Raw genomic sequence first — 21,089 nt, 5'->3', positions numbered from 1 at the left:
TAAGACCCAATGCAGCCAAAAAAATAAAATAAATGTTAAAAATAAAGAATGTAAAAACGTATTAAAAAAAAAAAAAGAACACACACGGCAGCCAAAATTGGAGATGCCAAACGTCCATGGATAGGAAAAGCAGATAAATAAGTTGTGGTATATTCACAAATGAAATCCTACGTGGCAATAAACAAACTGCTGAAATACACACACCAAAAGGACATTCTCTGTGATTCTAGCTGTCTGAAGCAGAAAACCAAGTAAAACTAATCGACAGTGGGGAGCTTCCTGGGGTACAGGAAACACGCTCAACCATGATCTGAGCCCAGGCCTTAAGTCATACACATTAATCAAGCAGTTCACTTAAGGCTGGCATATTTTACGCACGTTACTATACATACGTTATATGAAGAAAAACAGACAAACAAAAAGAACAGAATAAAAAGTTTCCCTGAGAAATGCCTCCCATGTGAAAGGGTTCATCAAGTCAGTGACCAATGCTCCAGCCTAGAAGCATTTCAGAACTTCCAAGATAGACAGAAAACCCCAAAAGGGCCAAATTAAGCAAGAAAAAGAGAGTGAGACGGACACTCAGATTGGACCAAATCGCCTCGCTGGCACCCAGGATGCCCTTTCCACGCTAAGTGGGGCGCCCGCTCCAGCCCCGCCCAGGCACCCGGAGGGAAGAGTCCAGGGCTTCTCTCTCACTGAGCTGCACCTCAGTTGGGACCTGAGCACGTTCCCAATAAACCAGAGACGGCCCTAGAGAGGGACCTGCGCGGGCACCACACCTCCAGGGAGGGAGGGGGGCCAGGAGGCGCAGACCCCCGCGTGAACGGAATCACAGTCCAAGCCGTCTGTTCCTCTCCCAACTCTCTTGTTTTCTAAGAAAGGCACCCAAAACCTAACACAAAGAGTAACAGCTGAAGTTAAATCCATAGATTTCAACCCAATCCAACAGACTGGGGGTGGGTGGTGGGAAGTGAAAAGACAGGAGTCTTCCCCGGGGGAGGACAACAGGTCAGCTCCGGTCCGGTCCGGAGAAAAGAGGCACCTTGTGGAGAGACGGCACCCCTCGGTCCCTGCAGCCCCCACCCAGACAGAGATAGGACGATAACACCGGGGAAGGCAGCCGAAGACAGGAGGGTACACCTACCACGGTGGGCGGAGGGAGGGCCAGCCCCTCCTCAGGGGCCAGGCCGCTGGCCGCTGACCCCAGGCAGGAGCCCCAGGAAAGGTGTGAGGAGGACGACAGAGTAGGCTGCCCCCCAGGCTCTGGGCCTCCCCGAACAGCTGAGTGGGCTCCACCTCGGCCTCAGACCTCAGCGAGCCCGTTCCGAGGAGTCCGCGAGTTCTGCTTTGATTTTGTACTTAAACCAAGGGCTATCTGAAGTTTTTTTTTAATTAGGTGGGTTATTTATCTTCCTTTATTGCTAGTTTCCAGTTTCACTTCCATGAATACGTCTGCATGAATGCTGCTCTTTACAACTACAACTGATTTGAGTCCGATGTACCACCTACTCTAGGTTTTTGGAAATATATACGTTCTTTTTTTTTTTCCTTATAAATTTATTTATTTATTTATTTTTGGCTGTGTTAGGTCTTTGTTGCTGCGTGCAGGCTTTCTCTAGTTGCGGCGAGCAGGGGCTGCTCTTCGTTGTGGTGCGCAGGCTTCTCATTGCGGTGGCATCTCTTGTTGCCGGGCACAGGCTCTAGGCGCGTGGGTTTCAGTAGTTGTGGCACATGGGCTCAGCAGTTGTGGCTCGCAGGCTCTAGAGCTCAGGCTCAGCAGCTGTGGTGCATGGGCTTAGCTGCTCTGCAGCATGTGGGATATTCCCAGACCAGAGCTCGAACCCGTGTCCCCTGCACTGGCAGGCGGACTCTCAACCACTGCGCCACCAGGGAAGCCCGGCAGGCGGATTCTTAACCACTGTGCCACCAGGGAAGTCTGGAAATAGATACACTCTCTATAGGGGATAAACTTCTTCATGTGCAGAAGATCTTCAAGTCAGCCACAGAGAAAAAGAAACATTATGTGACAGCACCAGCTAGGGGAAAGGGGTGGAAGTGGGCCAGCACAAGTGGGGCTGAAGGCCAGGGCACTACTCTAGCAACGGGGACTCAAGCTACCAGCCAGGAATAATTGTGAATTTGTGTTCACTAAGGAGCTCCCTGGTGGCCTAGTAGTTAGGATTCCGGGCTTTCACCACCGTGGCCTGGGTTCAGTCCCTGGTTTAGGAACTGAGACCCTGCAAGCTGCGCAGCACGGCCTAAATAAATAAATAAGTTTGTATGCGCTAAACTTCTATACACATAGTCTTAAAACAGGCAAAACAAAAGACCAACAAAACTATGGGTAGAAATGGACAAACCCACAATCATCATGGAGATCTTAATATGCCCTTTCAGTGACAGACAGACAGACAAGCAGAACCAAAATCAGTGAGCACTGGGAGGAAATCTGACCCAAGTGACATGTACAGAACACCCCACTTTTTGCAGAAAAATATTTTCAGGTGCCCAAACTGATTGTAATTGACCATATGTTGGGCCCTAACGCAAGCGTCAAATCATTTCAAAAGACTGAAACCCAACAGAGTATGAGCTCTAAACACAGAAGAGTCAAGCTGGGAGAGCCAACGACACTAACAAACCCATGGGGTCAGAGGAGAAAGCTCAATGGGAAATTTACAACATTTTGACGCGAGTCATAATTGGAAGCCCACCACCTGCCCTCACGGTAGTCAGCCGACGTGGATGTCAGCCCTACTGGACGGAGGAGTTGCTGGCCGAGTCTATGCTGGCCACTCCCATCCACAGCAGCAACAGGAGGCGGGTCCTCGAGAGCCAAGGAGAAGGTGACCAGCATATAGGTAAGGAACTCACCAAGCCCATCTTCCCAGCGTGCAAGTGAAGATCGCGGCGCTTAGGGACATGCCCAAGACGGAGGCACTCTTATGTGCCATAACCTTCCTGACAGCGTCCTCACAGAGTGTCTGAGAGGTCCCAGCAGAGGGTGTCCCTGCCTGAGCTCACCACAGCCAACATCACACTTAATGGTGAGAGACTGAACACTTCTCCTGAAATCAGGAATAAGACACCTGGATTCACCGTGGTGCTGGAGGTTCTAGCCAGGGCTGTCAGGGAAGAAAATTAAAAGGTGTCTAGGGCTTCCCCGGTGGCGCAGTGGTTGGGAGTCCGCCTGCCGATGCAGGGGACGCGGGTTCGTGCCCCGGTCCGGGAGGATCCCACATGCCGCGGAGTGGCTGGGCCCGTGAGCCATGGCTGCTGAGCCTGCGCGTCCGGAGCCTGTGCTCCGCAACGGGAGAGGCCACAGCAGTGAGAGGCCCGCGTACCGCAAAAAAAAAAAAAAATAAAAGTGTCTAGATTAGAAAGTATAGCAAAGCTATATCTATTTTCAGATGTCGTGATCTTATATATAGAAAATTCTCAGGAATCCGCTAAAAAAACTATTATAATATGTGGGTTTTTCAAGGGCTGCAGGACACAAGATCAATATACAAATACCTCTCATATTTCTATACACTGGCAACAAACAACCAAAAAATGAAATGTAAAGAGCAATTCAATTTACAATAGTCAAAAAGAATAAAATATTTAGGAATAAATTTAGCAAAGAAATGTACAACTTATACTCTGAAAACCATAAAAATTGTTGAAACAAATTATGGAAGACCTAAATCAATGGAAAGACATTCCACGTTCCGGTCTCAGAAGACTTCATCTTGTTAAGACAGCAATACTCCCCGAATTGGTCTACAGAGTCAATGTAAATCCCTATCAGAATCCCAGCTGGCTGCTTTGCAGAAACTGACAAACTGAACCTAAAATCATATGTAAATTCAAGGGACTCAGAATAGTCAACAAAACAATGTTAAAAATGAAGAACAAATTGGGAGGACTCACACTTCCTGATTTCAGAACTTGCTACAAAGATGCAATAAGCAAAACAGTGTGATACTAGCAAAAGGACAGACACAGGCCAGTGGAACAGAGGTGAGAATCCAAACCCTCACGTTTACGGTCACTGACTTTTGACAAGGGTGCCAACTGAATACAGTCTGTTCAGCAAATGATGCTGAGAAAGCTGGATATCCACATGCAACAGAGTGAAGTAGGGCCCTTACCTTACACTAGACACAAAAACTAAGAGGGGATCAAAACCTCAACCTAAGAGCTAAAACCACAACACTCAGAAGGAAACATAAGCATAAATCTTTGCGATTTGGATTGAATCAGGCAACCTTTCTTACGACACAAAAAGCACAGGCAACAAAGGAGTAAATAAACCGCACATCATCAAAATTGAAAACCTTTGTGCTTCAAAGCATACCACCAAGAGAGTGAAGAAACCCACAGAACGGGTGAAAATTTTCTGCACGTCATATAACTGATAAGAGAGACTTGTATCTAAAACACATAAAGAATTTTTACGATTCAATAAGAAGACAAATAACCCAATTAAAAACAGGCCAAGGTTTGTTTTGGTTTTTTTTTAGCAGCACTTGGGCCTCTCACTGCTGTGGCCTCTCCCGTTGCGGGGCACAGGCTCCGGACGCGCAGGCTCAGTGGCCATGGCTCACGGGCCCAGCTGCTCCGCGGCATGTGGGATCCTCCCGGACCGGGGCACGAACCCGCGTCCCCTGCATCGGCAGGCGGACTCGCAACCACTGCGCCACCAGGGAAGCCCCCAGGCCAAGGTTTGAACAGACATTTCTCCAATCTGTTGTGGACTGGGATGGTTACAAAATACAACAAAAGTGGCACCACACATCAAACTGCTATAAATTTGTTTTTCCTGTGCTTATCGCGACTGAAACTGTAACAGGTGTGGGCCCGTTAGGGTCCAGAGACCTCAGAGTAGCCCTGGCAGAGAGCCCCTACAGGAGGCCCAGGGCACTGCAGGGCACCCAGGCAGGGTCCTGACAACCCGGGGAGGGGACTCCGCCAACAAGTCCTCCCAGAAGTGGGGCCTGCACTGGCTTGGTGACAAGGATGCGGGGGGTCACGGCAGGCTGTCACTCTTATCCTTCGTCCCACGTCCCTGTCCCGCCTCAGGAGCCCACCCTCTTCCAGCAGCACCCACGGCGGGAAATACCGTTCTGCAGGGTCTGTGCTCTTGACTCCTTTCCCAGGTTCACGTGGAAGCCGCCGCCCAGGGTCGGGGTTTTGCCAGCACCTGGAGACACAAATCAGACTCATGAGCCGACACTGGGCAGAGATCTGTGTCAACAGCCCTTTCGTGCATCAGTGTCTCTGGAGCAAGACTCAGAGCAGCAGGCAGCAGCGAGCATCTCACCGCACCACTCACACCTCTGCCCTGCTGACAGGGTCGTGGCCTTGACCTGGAGCCGAGGGCGTGGACCATGCCCATCTGCATTCTCTAACCATGTCCCAGAAGAGACTGTCACACAGCTCTCCCAACTACGGCCCAGGCCTCGCCCGGCCCAGCCCAGCCCCTTACCTTGGCCCTCTGCGGGCCCGTGGGCCAGCCAATTCACATTTATTATCGCATCCATCTCCCCGGGGGCGGGGGGGAGGGCAGGAGCCAGTCTGCAGGAGACGCTCGCACCTCTACCCATCTGTGTGCTGCCCGCCCACAGAGCAGCAACCTAGGAAGCCCTGGAACCCAACGCGTAGCTATAGCTGCACCTACGGGCGCTCTGTTCTGAACCTCCCACCAACGGCAAGCCCCCCCCAGGACGTCTCACGTGCTCCACTCTGCAAGGCTTCAGGGCGGGGACTTCTGCCCTGATACCCTGTGAAGACAGCCAGGTGGACATCCAGATTGTTCACCAGACTTACAAACCCCAGCGCTGAAGCGCGATCTTCAAACGAGCGCCACGCCTAAGTGAGGGGCGCAGGCGGCCAGGCACAGGCGGGGGAGCGGGGAAGCGCTGCGCATCCCACAGGCCAGTGTGTCTGTTACGAAGTACAGAGCAAAGGATTAGAGGCTCCTGAAGTTAGGGAACACGACCCCACACTGTTAGCCACGTGGGGGAGGTAAGGGTGCAGGGCCTGCTGGAGGATGAAATGGAAACTCAGAAGTGACAGGGATCTGGGAAGCCAGATCACTGAAGTCTGAGAATAGGCCCCTGAGGAGAACACGTGGCCCACCTCCTGGGGCCAGCAGGGACCTCTGGGTCATCCATAGGCCGGCTACCAGCACAGACAGCGGAGAACAAGTCGGCCTTCGGCTTCTCTGTGACTGCAACCAAATCCCAAACCAGCACTAACAAGATTCTTTAAAGATCTCAGCAAAACGATTCTAAAGGTCAGCTGGGAAAGAAAGAAATCAGATGGGCTAAGAAAACTTTGAAACGAGCAACAAGTAGGCCTGGCTGGGCAGTTAGTGGGCTACGAGCAGCTGGAAGCAGCCGGGAGCATAGCAGGGGGCTGGCTGGCTGGTGGCCCCAGCACCCAGCGTCCCCGCCTCAGCAGCTTCCCTGGGGCTGAGGCCCAGGACTGGGCAGCGTCCCCCACCAACTCCTGTGGTCCGATGGTGGGGTCTAGGCGCCGGCCCCAGTGGGTACTGGCAGGGAGCCCATGGCTCTCTCACAGTAGGATGTGGAGCCTGGGGACAGGTGGCGGTGCCTGGGGAAGGTTTTGCTGTCACCCTGGGTGTGTTGGCTTTCTATCACTGCCCTGACAAGTTACCACAAACTTAGTGTCTTCAAGAAGCTGGCCATAGAGGGCAGGGAGGCAGAGGGCCAGGCAGGGCACACTGGGGGCCTGGAGAGGGCCAGGAGCAGTGCAGGGCCCAGGGGAGACCTGTCCACCGGCCCAGAAATGCGGAGCCTCCAACACTCCAGGGTTACCTCTGAGTCTGCAGAAGCCGACCAGGGGCTCACCGGCCTGAGACTGGTGGTCTGCATCTTGTACCCCCCTATTTTGTGGCAGCTTTTATACACTTCAGGATTGTTATATTTGTGATCTTTTGGACGTAGGAACCACTGAAGAAGGCCACAACCCCTCAGCCCCCTGACGAGGACGGCCACATTTTGACCTGCGTGCAGTGCTGCCCAACTTTTATTTGAGAAAAAGGAAAAAAAATCACCACATTGTTTCAGCGGAAATCAGCACATGTTTTAAGCAAACAATTACAATACTGTTGCATTAGAAAAAGAACAAGTAAGGGTATAAATCCCCTGAAGCCCCACCTTCCAGGCGCGAGGACCCTGGGGGGCCTTCCTCCCAGCCACCTCTCCCTGCTTAGACACAGATGGGAAGCGACCAGGGCAGGCCACCCGAAGATGCTGCTGAGTAAGAGCAGAGCCTCGTTCTGGGTGAGCGTTAAAGGCACTGCAAGACCTTGAGAGGTCACGCCCTCCCCTCACCCTCTCCCCTCACTCCCCCCCTGCACTCTCTGCAGGCGCTCCCCCCTGCACTTCCAGGACCTCTGTTTCCTGCTGCGGTGCTGTCCTTCCCTGTCTCTCCCCAACGCCCCAGTCACGCTTCCTGGGGCTGCTCCGGCCCCACCTGCTCTGGGAGCTGATGCTTCCTGCCCCCGTGCACACTCACACACGCTCACATATACACACACACCACCCTGGTGCTCTCCAAGGCCCTTGTACATAGCCTCAGTCCTGCATGTGCTCCCAAGAGAAACGGGGACTAAGTCCTGGCAAGGAAGGTGCCTTACTAGGTCCGGCCAGCTGGAGGAAGGGAGGGGGCAGGTCAAAACCTGCTTGCCAAATGGATGCATATTCTTTTATTCAACAAATACTACCCACTGGGGATTTGGTTACAGTAGATAACATCTGGAAAGCAGTGGTGGAGCCTATGAAAAGTGCTTATTCAGCAAATCTCAAATAGCTAACACCACGGGGCTAGGGTCCCCTGAAGCGTGAAAGAAAGCTTGAGTACCACCTCTGACCAAAACCATCAATGCACGCTGTACTTGTCTTTCAGATGCCCTTCATATTATTCCCTCTACTTCTAAAAACATTTGGTATTTTCTATAACAAGATCCTGTAACAAACAAGATACAACCAGCTACATCTAACAAGTAGAAGTTGCAGTTCTTATCAGCACAGCCGGGCCAAGACTGCCCCCTTGTGGACAGCAGGGGAGGGGCCGGAAATTCCACCCAGATGCACCTGTGCCCCTCCCAGCTGTGGCTGCAAAAGCAAGAAGGTGCAAAGGCCTGACCCCTGCAACTTGGTGGGGGAGCGGGGGGTGCTTCTCGGCCACTCTGAGCACTGAGGACAAAGCCAGCAACACCAACACCCCAAGACCACAAACAGAAAAGCAGCACAAAGCCCCGTCCTCCAGTTCACTCACAGATCCCTCCCACATGGGTAAGCAAAACCTTTCCTAAGTCTGTATTCATTTTATTTAAAGTGAGGGGTTTCTGTCACTGCTGTGAAACTCCTTTTAAGGGGGGACAACTGCACGAGGTCCAGCTGGGCGGTTCCAGGACGGAAGAGAAATCCAGTGGCCCCTCGACCTGAGCTCGGACGTTGGCATAACTCCCCTAAGGCACCCGAAACACTCAGCAAGTCCACATTGAGCCCCGGGCATGGGGCCGTGGCTGGACACATACCTCTTGCGGTCGGTGAATCAACAGCTAAACAGTGGCGGCAGCCTAAACTTCTGTCAACCAGACACAGCTACTGAAGAGCCTGTTTCGTCACGATTAAGAGTCTGATTATGGAAACCACGCAGCATGCAGCATGGCAGGTGATAAAAGCAGCAAATGACATTTTAGGAACAACATTCCTCTCACGCAAGTGCCTCCAGGACAAAACTCGGCCATTTCCTGAGAGCAGGTCCCTTCCCGCAGGGACTCAGTGGGGCTCTGAGGGGCCACAAGATAGAAACAGAGATGCAGAACCTCTGAAACTCCAGGACCAGAGCTTGCCCAGGACACCTGGTAGGCTGTGCCCGAGAGAACCCTCTCCGGGCAGGGCACAAGCCAGGCAGAGGGCAGGTGGGTCTGCTGTTCTTTAGGACCCAGGGAGCTGCCCCAGCGAGCAAGAGAGGCTCCACCCCCACCAGAGCTGGGCACCAAACCTTCCTCATCGTTTTACGCATGGAAAGCACCTCATTACTCATAACCACGAGAACACTAGCACTTACAGACACCTTGACTTCAGGGACAAAGTTTGCAGCGATTAAAAGCTGTGGTCATGGAACCCATGGGGGTGCACCCCAGAAGAGGAAGGGAAGGACCCAGGGAAGCAGGAGCTCCCTCTGCCTCTGGGTTTCATCCTGGGGGAGCAGCAGGTACAGCTCCCAGGAGGGGCCCACGGGCTCACTGTGCACCATCAACTGCAGGGGACACCCAGGGGAAAGACCTGCTGTCCTCGAGACCTTCAGCACCGACACCAGGGACGGGATGCTGGCGTGGGCCTGTGCCAGGAAGCCCTACTCTGCCCCTGAGCTCCTTGACGCTCTGGTGAGCCCTTCCCCCATGACTCAGCAGGACCCTCCTCAGGCCCGCAGAGGCCCAGCTGCCCCAGCTCTGCCCACCACCTTGCCATCCTGCAGTCCTCACATCCATCCCTTCCCTCAGCCACGCCCATCCCCTCACCAGCTGCCCATCAACTGAAAGACACAGCCCAGGCGTCCCCAGCACCACCCTAGCTGCCACCACTCTGCGAGTCCAGCCTGGGAACCTGGACTCACACTTTGCCGATCCTCAAACATCTACCAGGGGACCCAGGGGGACTGGGATTCTTCGCCTCTGGACCCTGGGCCTGGGTCACAGTCAGAAACCCAGCTGGTGACAGGGCCGCTGGCCACAGGGCCCTGACGTCTAATTTACATATTCTCAAGTGAACTGAGGAGCTAACCACCCACCACTCCTTCTCAAAGAGTAAACAAGAACGCTTAAGAAAGACAGCGGCCCTGGGCCCTGCACAAGGGCACCCCAGAGAGAAGGCCCAGCTTCCAGGATGAGGCTGGAGCGAAGGAAGAGCTGGGGGGCCAGCTGGGCATACACTCCGCACCAGGCAGGCTGACAGCAGCCAGAGCCGACTACCAGGGCGGCTGCTGTTGTGATGGGGAAGGGAGGAGGCCAGGAGTCTGGGAGGGATCCACCCAGGGGAGGGAGGGGCTGCTGGAGGAGGCGGCGCCCCTCGGCCCTCCCTCTCCGCCCTCTACACAGGAGCTGAGAACCCACAACCCCTGCAGCGCTTCCCTCCAGAGAGTGAGCCCACCGGACAGAGCCAGCCCGAGTTCATACCACCTTTAAATCACACCACCAAAGGGCACCCAGCTCTGAGCCTGTGCTCACAGGCCGTGGGACCAACGTCACTGCCCACAGGTGGCAGCACATCTCTCACGTCCAGGACTCCTCTGCACCCAGCTTTGTCGTCTGCAGTGAGGACAGGCTGTCATCAGGTACAAGGGATGCACTCAGCACAGTGCCTCCCATGGGAAACCCTAAGTGTCAGCTACTATGATTATTCCTTCTTACTGTCGTTGTTACTCTCTTCCCAACAGGCATCAAAGTCTTGGATGACTGAGGGGGCAGTTTGGCAACATGTGACAAAGCTGCAAACACAGTGCCAGGGAGACTCCGCCACAGCAGTCCCAGGAAGTTGCTCAGGAAGGACACAAAGACGAAAAAAAAACAAAGAACAACAAAAAAAAGAACACAAAGACGTGTGCCATGCAGAAAACAGGAGAAAAAAAGCAATGAAACCCCAAACCGGTTCTTTGGAAAGATCAAAAAAATTGATAAACTTCCAGCAGGAGAAATAAAGGGAAAAAGAGAGAAAGATGCAAAACACCAATATCTGAAAGGAAAATGAGACACCACTACAGACCCTGCGGACATCCAAAGAATAAGGGAATAGTACCAACAACTCTACGTGCATAAATTCAGCAACTTAGATCAAATGGACCAAATCCTCAAAACGACAAACTCACCCGACATGAAAGAGATACTCTAAAATATAAATAAAACCTACAACTATTAAAGAAACTGAACCTGTAATTAAAAACTTCTGAAAAAGAAACCTCCAGGCCCAGATAGCTACACCAGTAGATTCCACCAAACAGTCAAAGGAGAAATAACACCAATTCTACACAATCCTTCCAGAAAACGGAAGAGAAGGGAACATTTCCCAACTCATTCCAGGAGGCGCATTACCTTGATATCAAAGCCAGACAAAGACATTACAAGAAAATTGCACACTAATATACCACATGAACATAAATGTAAGAATCCCCAACAAAATATGAACAAATCTAATTTAGCAACACATACAAAGAATAATACCCAGTGATCAATTGGGTTTACCCTAGGAATGCAAAGCACGTTGAACATTCAAAAACCAGCCACACTGACAGACCAAGGAAGAAAAACAAAACTCATCATCCACTCATGATAAAAACTTCAGCGAACTAGGAGTGGAAAGAGAACTTCCTCAACTTTACTGATGAAGAACAGGTACCAAAAACCTATAGCTAACATCATATTGCGTGGGAGGAGAGTGAATGCTTCCCTCTAAGACTGGGAAGAAGGCAAGCATATCTGCTCAAAAGCAAGAAACAGAAACAAAAGAAAGAAAACAGCCCCTATTTATAGATAATATGATTGTCTACATCAAGAATCCCAAGGAATCTATTTTTAAAAATACTCCTAGAACTAATAAGTTTAGCAAGCTCACAGGAAACAGGCCAATGGCAGAAATCAACCGTATTCCTATATGCCAGCCATGAACAACTGAAAACTGAATTTCTGAAAAATACTATTGACAACAGCTCTATTTGGGTCTCAGGTAAACATCTAAAATATGTACAGGAGCTATATGCTGAAAACTTCAAACGATGATGGAAGATCAAAGGAAACCTAATGAATGGAGAGACATCTGTGCTCATGGACTGGAAGACACAATATAGTAAAAATGTCAAATCTCTCCAAATTTATCAAGAGATTTAATGCAATTCCAGTCAAAGCCCCAGCAAGATTTTTTGTAAATATACACAAACTTATTCTAAAATTGAATGAAAAGGGAAGGGAACTACAATAACGAAAACAATTCTGAAAAGGAAGAGCAAAGCTGGAGGAATCACAACATCTGATTTCAAGACTTACTACCGGGGGCTTCCCTCGTGGCGCACTGGTTAAGAATCTGCCTGCCAATGCACGGGACACGGGTTCGAGCCCTGGTCTGGAAAGATCCCACATGCTGCGAAGCAACTAAGCCCATGTGCCACAACTACTGCTCCTGTGCTCGAGAGCCCACGATCCACAACTACTGAGTCCGCGTGCCTAGAGCCCATGCTCTGCAACAAGAGAAAAGTACAATCCATGAAAGAAAAAAAATCAATAAAGTGGACTGCATCAAATTTTAAAACTTTTAATCAAAATTTTAAACTTCTGCTCTGCAAATCACGTATCTAACAAAGGACTTGTAACTACAATATTTAAAGAATGCTCAAAACTCAACAGTAAGGAAACGAACAACCTGAATATAAAATGAGCAAAAAGCTACTTGAACAGACATTTCAGCAAGGGGGATTAAGGGATGGCAAATAAGCACATTAAATGCTGTTTAACATCACTATGCATTAGGGAAATGCATCAACACGGAGATGAGGCACCACAACACACTAAAAACACACCCAAAATATATATAAATACTGAGACAACACCAAGTTCTGGTGAAGCAATTAGTGAGAATGCAAAACGGTGCCAGCCACATTGAAAATCCATTTGGTGGTTTGTTATAAAGTTAAACATACGGCTACCATCCACTCCTGGGTAACCACCCTAGAGAAATAAAAACCTATGTCCACGGAAGAAGCCATCCTCGAAGTTTTTAGCAGCTCTATTCATAATCACCCCCAACTGGAAACAAACCAAAGGTCCTTCAGCAAATCGTGGGCCGTGCACAGGAAGGAGCCCAGATCCTCGCAACAGCCTGGGCGAATCCCAAAGGCACAGGGCTGAGGGACAGATGCCAGTCTCCGAAGGTGGCCCACGGGCTGGTTCCAGGGACGGAGGGCAAGACTGCAGGGACGGAGGGCAGCTGCCGCTGCGGGGAGGCGTGGGGCTGTGGAACTCTATCCTCGCTGTGGTGTTACTCGAATCCAAATGTGTTTAAATTCATACAACTGTAACCCGAAAGGAGCTGGATCGACTATGATGACTGAGAGAGGGGACGCGCTGACGTCCCCGACCCCCAGATTCAAACAACTGTCCCCCCAAGGAGCGAAGGGACTGCGCTGAGGGGGATGGGCCACGACCCCGACCCCAGGCCGCATCCTGTCCCCTGTTCCGGTAAGTTCCGTTACTAAAGCCAGAACCGCACACGCACGGAGGCCACTGGCCACGCGGTCCTCCGCCCCACCAGCCCCGTCGGGACCCACCGTCCAGCGACACGAACTGGCCCACGGCCGACGAGCCTCCGCCGCTGTTCTCCACGAACTGCACCTCGGACACGATGATGTTGTCCTCGAGCACCGAGCCGCAGCCGGTGCACACGGCGTCGCCGCGCGCCGCGTCCAGCTCGATGTCGGTGCCGCCGCAGCCGCGGCACACGCGGCCAGTCATGCCGGCGGCTCCAGGCCGGGCCCCCGCCCGCCGGCCCCGGCCCCAGTCAGCCCGCCGGCCCGCGCGTCCGCCGGGCCCGTCCGCGGGCCCGTCCGCAGCCGCGTCCGCGCCGCCCAGACTCTCGCGAGGCCGCCGCCGCCGAGCCCGCCGATTCGCAGCGGCAGATTCGCCGCGCGGGCCGGGACGGCGCTGCCCGCCACGGTCGCGCCCCGCGGAACGGGCACGGGCTCCGGGGCCGCGGCGAAGACGCGACTACTCGAACCCGCGGCCTCCGGGCCAGGACGCAGCCACCAGGCCTCGGAACTTGGGACCTACAGTCCGCAACGGCAGCGCGCCAGCAGCAGGAGGAAAGGCTGAGCGGCCTGCGGGGGCGGGGCCAGATGGGCGGGACCGCGGTTTGTGGGCGGGGCCTTAGGAGCGAGAACAGGGGAGTGGTGGGCGGGACCTGAGGGCCTTATGGGCGGGACCAGGGACTGTGGGCGTGCCTTGTGGGCGGGGCCTCAGGCGGGGTCTGAGAAGCAGAGCTCTGCGACGGATTGGCGCAGGTTGAGGGTGGAGACCCTCGCCCGGGACCGCCCGCCACCGCCCGCCACCGCCCGCCACCGCCCGCCCCTCCCTCCGGGCTTGTGGGCAGGCTCCGCGGCTCTTAGTGGCTCCGCGGGCTCCGTCTGGCGGTGCCCTTACGCCCCCATGCAACCCCGCCCCCTGTTGTGTGGACCCCCCCCCCGTGTCTCCCCACCCCCTGACAGTCACTTGTGCCACCTGTGGTTACCGGTGTCATCACGTTTCTGTGTCCCTCTACCCGCGCCCTCAGTTACCTTCAGGTGCCATTCACGGTCGCCGAAACACCCATGCGGTCCCCGGGAATGAGCCTGAAAAGAAATGTGCAAGACGACATTTTTTTTTTTTTTTTTTGGCCGCGCGGCTTGCGGCATTTTAGTTACAGGGACCGAACCCGGGTCGCAGGAGTGAAAGCCCAGAATTTTAACCGCTAGGCCAACGGGGAACTCCCAAGACCACGTTTTTCAAAAACCGTTAAACCTTGACTGTAGGATTGACAGGAGCTCTAACTGAATTAGAAAATGCCTTATTCCCACTTGAAAGCAATGTTGTAAATACTTAAAATCTTCACGAGTCAGTTTGTAAAGTCGATTTAATCCCCACCAAAATGTCAACAGGATTTTCAAGTGACTTGATAAGCTGACCCTAAAGTCATCTGGAAGAGATACTGCACAAGAACAGTCAAGAAAATTCTAAAAAGGACTTTCCTGGTGGCGCAGTGGTTAAGAATCCACCTGCCAATGCAAGGAAAACGGGTTTGAACCCTGGTCCGGGAAGATCCCACATGCCGTGGAGCAACTAAGCTCGTGCACCACAACTACTGAGCCTGCGCTCTAGAGCCCGTGAGCCACAGCTACTGAGCCCGTGTGCCACAACTACTGAAGCCTGCGCACCTAGAGCCTGTGCTCCGCAACAAGAGAAGCCACCGCAATGAGAAGCCTGTGCACCACAACGAAGAGTAGTCCCCACTCACCACAACTAGAGGAAGCCCATGCGCAGCAACGAAGACCCAACGCAGCCATACATAAATAAATTTATTTAAAAAAAAAAAGAAAATTCTAAAAGAAGAGGAAAATTGCCCTTCTGTATATCAAAGTATTATATCAAATTACATCCATTAAACCACGAGGTATTTGTACAGGGACAAGTGGAATAAAACCAGGAGTCCAGAAACAAACCCAACTATACACGGAAATTTAGGGGCCTCAATCATTGTGGAAAAGACAGACTTTTCAGTGGGGCTGGGGTTTCCATTTAGAGGAGGAAAAGGGTAAATTGAGCCCCGACCTCACCCTGTTCTAAAAATAAATCCCAAATGGCATTAAATGCTGAACTTAGAAACAGAACTGCAATGACTCCTGGAATAAGATACAAGAGGGTATTGTAAACCTGCAGTGGATCTCTGTCATGATGGGAGGGTGCCTGGCCTCTGAGCCCCATTGATGTGTGGCTCATCATCGCCTCACCCTGCAGGTGGCCACCCTCACCGCAGGGTGTGGACAGTCGAGCCGGTTAAGCTAGAAGACAGTGCATGTATGGTCGGGACAACATAGTCTTTTGTTGGAAGGACAGAGCAGAATTTTGGTCACCGGTCTCATGCTGAGGAAACAGAGGTTGCTGCAGTGATGACCCTTGTCTTCGTGCCCCCATGCACACATGGATGTTCCCCAAGGGGCATCACTGGAGCGCAGAGTATTCCTACGCTCAACACACCACACATGGGCAAACTGATCCCCAAAATTGTCCCATGAAATTACTGTCTCCTAGTTCAATACTGTTCCACATTTTGGCCAACTTTTTGTATGCTCATTATCAATTGCTGTCTCACAAATAACCACAAAAGTTCGCGGCTTCAAATGACAAACTTATCATCTCACAGTTTCCGTGGGTCAGGGGTCTGGGAGAGGCTTCGTGGGACAGTTCTGGCCTGGGGTCTCCCGAGGTCACGGCCAAAGTGTCGGCCAGGGCCGCGACCTCTGAAGACTTGGCCGGAACTAGGGGCTCTGCCTCCAAGCTCCCTCACGTGGCTCCTGGTGGGGCCTGAGCGCCTCACCCGGCAGCCCCCACAGCGTCCTCACAGGGGCGCCGGGGGCCGGGACCCGCAGGACAGGAGCTGCGAGGCTTGGCTGACCAACCTGCCAGTGCCGTCGCTGCACCAGCTCCACCTGGGCGTCCTGCCCACACCCGAGGGAGGAGGACCCGGAACATGTTTAAAAGCGCCACCGGCCGCCCCCCTGACCCGACCTGACACACACACGGGGCACCAGACGTCCAGCGCCACCCTGGGCGCCCAGACCCCTGCAGGCTTCCGAGGGAGGGGGAACAGCGCGGGGACCCCACTGCAGCCAGCGCGGGAGAGACCTGGGGTCCGGGAGCCCGAGAGTGCCTCGCGACCCACACAGAGGAGGGAAGTGTCCAGAGCAGAGAGCCAGGCCAGCCCCGGACGAGCAGATGCGGAGGACGCTGGACGGCTGTCTCCCTCCCACACCTGTCACCCAATAGAGGGAAGGAGGAGAGGCTGCCCGGGCATGGGGCGGGGCTCCCCAGCCAGCTGGGCCCCGAGTCAGAGCAGTGGGCTCCCAGGCCCCACCTGGAGCACCAGGCTGGAGGGCACCTCCCTCCCGAGGCCGAGGTGCAGGCTGCAGGCCTGGGGGGCGGGGGGGGGGCTGGAGAGACACCTGCCTGCCTTGCAGGGAGTCCTAGGGGCAGGTGGCTTTTCTCCTCCCCATCCCTCGGGGAGAGGAGTGGGGGGTCGACCCCGGGGTCTTGTGAGGAGAGATGGGGGCGCCTGGAGGAGGGAGCCCGCCCCTCGCCCTGGCTGGGAACCTGCCCAGCTGCCGGAATCCTCGGTGTGGACGCCCGAGGTGGGGATATGAGAGGGTGTGGGGGGCTTGACGAGTGTAGAGTGCACGAGGGACCCTGCAGCCTGGCCGCTGCCCTCGGTGGTGGGACACAGGTGGGAGCAGCTGAGCAGCTGGAGAGGGGACAGGGCCCTGCGGGAGTGGCCGCGCTGCCGGCAACCAAGATAGAATTGGAAACTGTCAGTCATTTCCCTTCAATTTCAAGGCTCATTCCATGGTCTTCTTTGCATCATTTCTGTTGAAAAAGTCTGTTTTTTATCTGTTTTGTTGCACTTTGAAGTTAAGCTACAATTTTTTTCCTGGATGCTTTTAAAATTTTTAAATCTCTTTCTAGGATTCCAATTACACCCATGTTAGATTTTTGCTATGTCCTATATGCCTCTGTATTTTGACACATTTTTTTTTCCCCTTCTTGTTTCCATCTGGGTATTTTCTACTTATGTAATTTCCATTTCACCAATCCTCTCTTCTGCTCTGTGTAATCTGCTTTTAAAACCATCTATTCTGTTGCTCACGTTCCTCATACTATACTCTGTATTTTAAATTCTTTTCTCCCCTCCTTGTTTCCATCTGGGTATTTTCTACTTACATAATTTTCATTTCACTAATCCTCTCTTCTGCTGTGTGTAATCTGCTTTTGAAACCATCTATTCTGTTGTTCATTTCAGCTATTTTATATTTCAGTTCTAGAATTTTCATGATTATTTTTCTTTAGATTTCAATTCTCTGATGAAATTCTCCATTTTTAAAATTTATTTTCTTGAATATATTAATCACCTTTTAAGGTTCATTCTAATCATTCCAATATTGGTGACCTAACGATTTATGTCTGTCGTTTTTCTTGGCTTATGTGAAATCGTTTCCTGGCACACCTGGTAATTTTGGACTAAATGATGATCGTTGTAAAGAAAAACTGTGAGGCTCAGAGATGTTTTTGTTATTCAGAGAGAATTTATTTTCCTTCGGTCAGTCACACAGGTGGGGGCGACCTATACCTTGATGCAATCAGGCGCTGATAGGGTTCCAAGCTTTACTCCAGGCTTTGCAGCGTTCTCTGCCTTCCTGCTTTTCAGGCACCTTCTTTCAAAGGCAGTTGTCTCTGTGTCTGTCACCTTACCACACCTGATTAAAACACATCTCGGGTACATTTGAGATGGGCTGGGACCTGGGACCCTTTGCTGCAGGGCTTGCACCTGGACACACCTCTCCTCCGGCAACGAAATACAAAGAAACTATAAGGGACTGAAAATAAATGTGTGCATGCAAACAGCTGGGGCAAATTATGGACAACAAGATACAAAAAGACCAAAAAGCCCAGCTGATGCTTCTGAAGAGCCCAGCGCAAAAGCAGGGTACTGCGCATGCCTGCTGCACACAGCACCGCCCGAGGGCAGGCAAACTACCTCAGCCACCCCTGCAGCCTGACCCCTGGACACGCCCCTATCCTTACCCGTTAGAAGGAACCAGCTTGCCCTACGTCGGGGAGCAAGTAAGGGGGCCTGCTACTTCTCCCTCTCCCCTGCTGTAGCAGGGGCCCCAGTAAAGCCTTGCGTGAATTTCTTGTCTGGCCTCTGATCAATTTCTGTCGACTAAGGAGGGCAAGAACCCTGGTCGGTAACACATTCACAACACTTCCCCACCGTGTGGCGGTCAGCACAGGTGAGAGGACCGGGCTGGGCACGCAAGCTTCCATCACTGCACCTGAAAATCAGCAGCTCAGTGCCCGTGGGCGAGGTCTCCAAGCTTCTGTCTCCTCGTCTGCATAGCAGAGGTCATGGCATCTCCATCCCAGCACTGGCGGGGGCAGAGCAGGGGAAATGGCGTATGTGCCACAGACTGCAGTGACGATCGCAGACCACCCAGAACGCAGGCTCCTGTCTCTGTCTGTTCTGCCCACCCTCATCATGTGCCACTGAGGGGGGGGGCAGTCCATCTTCCGCCACAGAAGCCATGGGCCGGCGCCCTCGTGTCCCACCTCCTGGGCCGACGCACAGTGGGTCACAGGCTCCCGCCTCCACCAGGGGTGAGAGGGGTCCCTGGTGTAGCGGGCCACCTGCCCCACCTGCATCTCTCTGGTTCCTCCCGTGGACGGGGTGACGGGGGCCTGACCCCTTTCTACAGCTCCTTCCACGCCTGAATTCTGCGGCCGCCGGACAGCTCCTGGACTCCAGACATCTGGAACGTCCGCAGGTCCAGTGAGCCTCCTTGGGAGGAGGGGTGTGGCTGTGGCTGCTGCCTTTCGGGCATAGAGGCTTTCCTGGTTCCATCTGCTCAGAGAAGGTGTCTCCTCGACTGTCGGGAGGACCTTCCCCTGGGGATGTGCCGAGATGGGCCAGGGAGAGCAACGGCCAGCCGCATACAGTTTAGCAAGGCTGGAAGCACCCCATCCTCACCAGTGCAAGACGGTCATCAAGACCAAGGTATTAAGGACTGGACTTGGCACAAATGAAGAATCTAAGGACGCGTGGGTGCTAGGTTCTCCGGCTCTGAGGCCGCCTACAGCCAAGGTGTCGCCTCCCCTGACAGTTCCTGGGGCCACACTGAGGGCCCCCTTCAGGTGCATGCTCCGGGTCCAGAGGTCTGAGAGAGGAATGCCGCACCAGGCCTCCTTGGGGAGTGTACCCCAAGGTCAAAGCCCAGGGTCCCCTGGATGTCCTCATGTCTCCAAGCCCTGGCTGACCCCCGTGACTCCAATATATGTCCCAAGAAGGAAAGGACCTGGGGAGGGGACAGCACAGCGGTGACACAGCCCCTGCGCCAGGGTCATACTGGATGAGAGAAATCAGCATGCAATGTTAGTAGAATAGCTGGGGTTATTTTTTTGCTTTTTTTTTTTAGCTGAACCTGTTTTTGCAAACCTCCAGCCTACTGCAAAATTTAATATTACGTACAAACACGTAATCTTCCCCAAAGGGGAAGACACCTACTAGTTATTCGCTGGATGGGTAAGTTTTCCTCCTTGGACGAGGACCACCCTGCACCCGCTCTCCTCTGGGCTGGCTTGGCCACGCAGAGCTCATGCCCGCCCTCCATGTCATGCAGGTGGCCCTTGGGGTGAATGTGCCACTCTCTGTGCCTCCAGTGAATTCCTCCCCATCCCAGCTAAAGTTACCCCTTGACAGACCTGTCAGGGGACTCTCACTAGTTCGCAGTGCCTGAAGTTTCCTGGGAGATGTGCTGTGTCTGTGTGATTCAGTGTCCCTTTGCAGCGTACAACACAGGGCCAGGCTCCCCACCTGACCGTTCTGCATCCCAGACACTCTCCCGTTTTTTCCTTTGTGTGTTTGTTTTGCTTTCTGTACTGCATCTCCCCCTCAGGAATTTTGCTCGTTCTCCTGGGAGACTGTCAGTTTCCAAGCCTGAGCTGGTTTTTACTCCTCTCTTCCCCCTGCCCCAAACCCAAGGTCGTTCCCAGGCCCACCTACCCGTGGCTCTCAGCAGCCAGCTAGGCCCACCCCCAGCAGTGGCAGTGCACCCCGGGTGCCCCAGATGTCCCTGTCCCATGTGCCATGCGACCAACACCAATATTTGAAAAATGCTGTGTCACTCAGGTCTCTTTTTGCTTAAAACTGCACAAAGCCCGGCATTCGGGGCCCACCCTCCACTGGTCCGACTTTTTTTCTTCTGCTTGAGAAATAATGTTGCTTTCACGCATCAAAAACATGTTTGCTAATTGTAAAACATCAGAAAAACAAAGAAAATTCTAAGGAAAACCGGAAATCATTCCTATGTTAATCTGAACAGCACTGAGGTCGAACATTGATTCATGGGCGCTGCCACCATGGTGTTCCAGCTTTTGTGAATTACCCGGGAATGTTGTCTGTTGATTTCTGTGTTAGGGCCTTGTTGTTTTCTTTTCCAACATTTAACTCTTGTACTGACTTATTGTGACACAATTTCCATTGTGGGGAACACAGAAAAGTATTAAAATGTAACTACAGGGCTTCCCTGGTGGCGCAGTGGTTGGGAGTCCGCCTGCCGATGCAGGGGACACGGGTTCGTGCCCCGGTCCGGGAAGATCCCACATGCCGCGGAGCGGCTGGGCCCGTGAGCCATGGCCGCTGAGCCTGCGCGTCCAGAGCCTGTGCTCCGCAACGGGAGAGGCCACAGCAGTGAGAGGCCCGCGTATCGCACAAAAAAAAAAA

General features: G+C 53.1%; 1 protein-coding gene across 8 annotated transcripts in view; it reads right to left on the bottom strand.

Annotated features, from left to right (window-relative positions):
* BRF1 (BRF1 general transcription factor IIIB subunit) overlaps positions 1-13,522 on the bottom strand; it is a gene marked incomplete at its 5' end in the record, with an annotated part of 71,371 nt that extends 57,849 nt beyond the window's left edge. For 5 of the 8 annotated variants that reach the window (XM_082681786.1, XM_082681787.1, XM_082681788.1 and 2 more), the window contains 2 exons: positions 5,111-5,191; positions 13,339-13,522. In XM_082681786.1, coding sequence (XP_082537912.1) covers positions 5,111-5,191; positions 13,339-13,522 — 265 coding nt within the window. The remainder of the gene's footprint in view (positions 1-5,110; positions 5,192-13,338) is intronic. The other 3 variants (XM_082681793.1, XM_082681792.1, XM_082681791.1) reach the window with 3 other exon arrangements.
* Positions 13,523-21,089: the final 7,567 nt, after the last annotated feature.

This window comes from Grampus griseus (genome assembly GCF_964374135.1).
Source record: "Grampus griseus genome assembly, chromosome: 2".
NCBI lineage: Eukaryota > Metazoa > Chordata > Mammalia > Artiodactyla > Delphinidae > Grampus > Grampus griseus.
The sequence above is the reverse complement of the archived record's forward strand: the minus strand, read 5'-3'. Positions and strand labels throughout refer to the sequence as shown.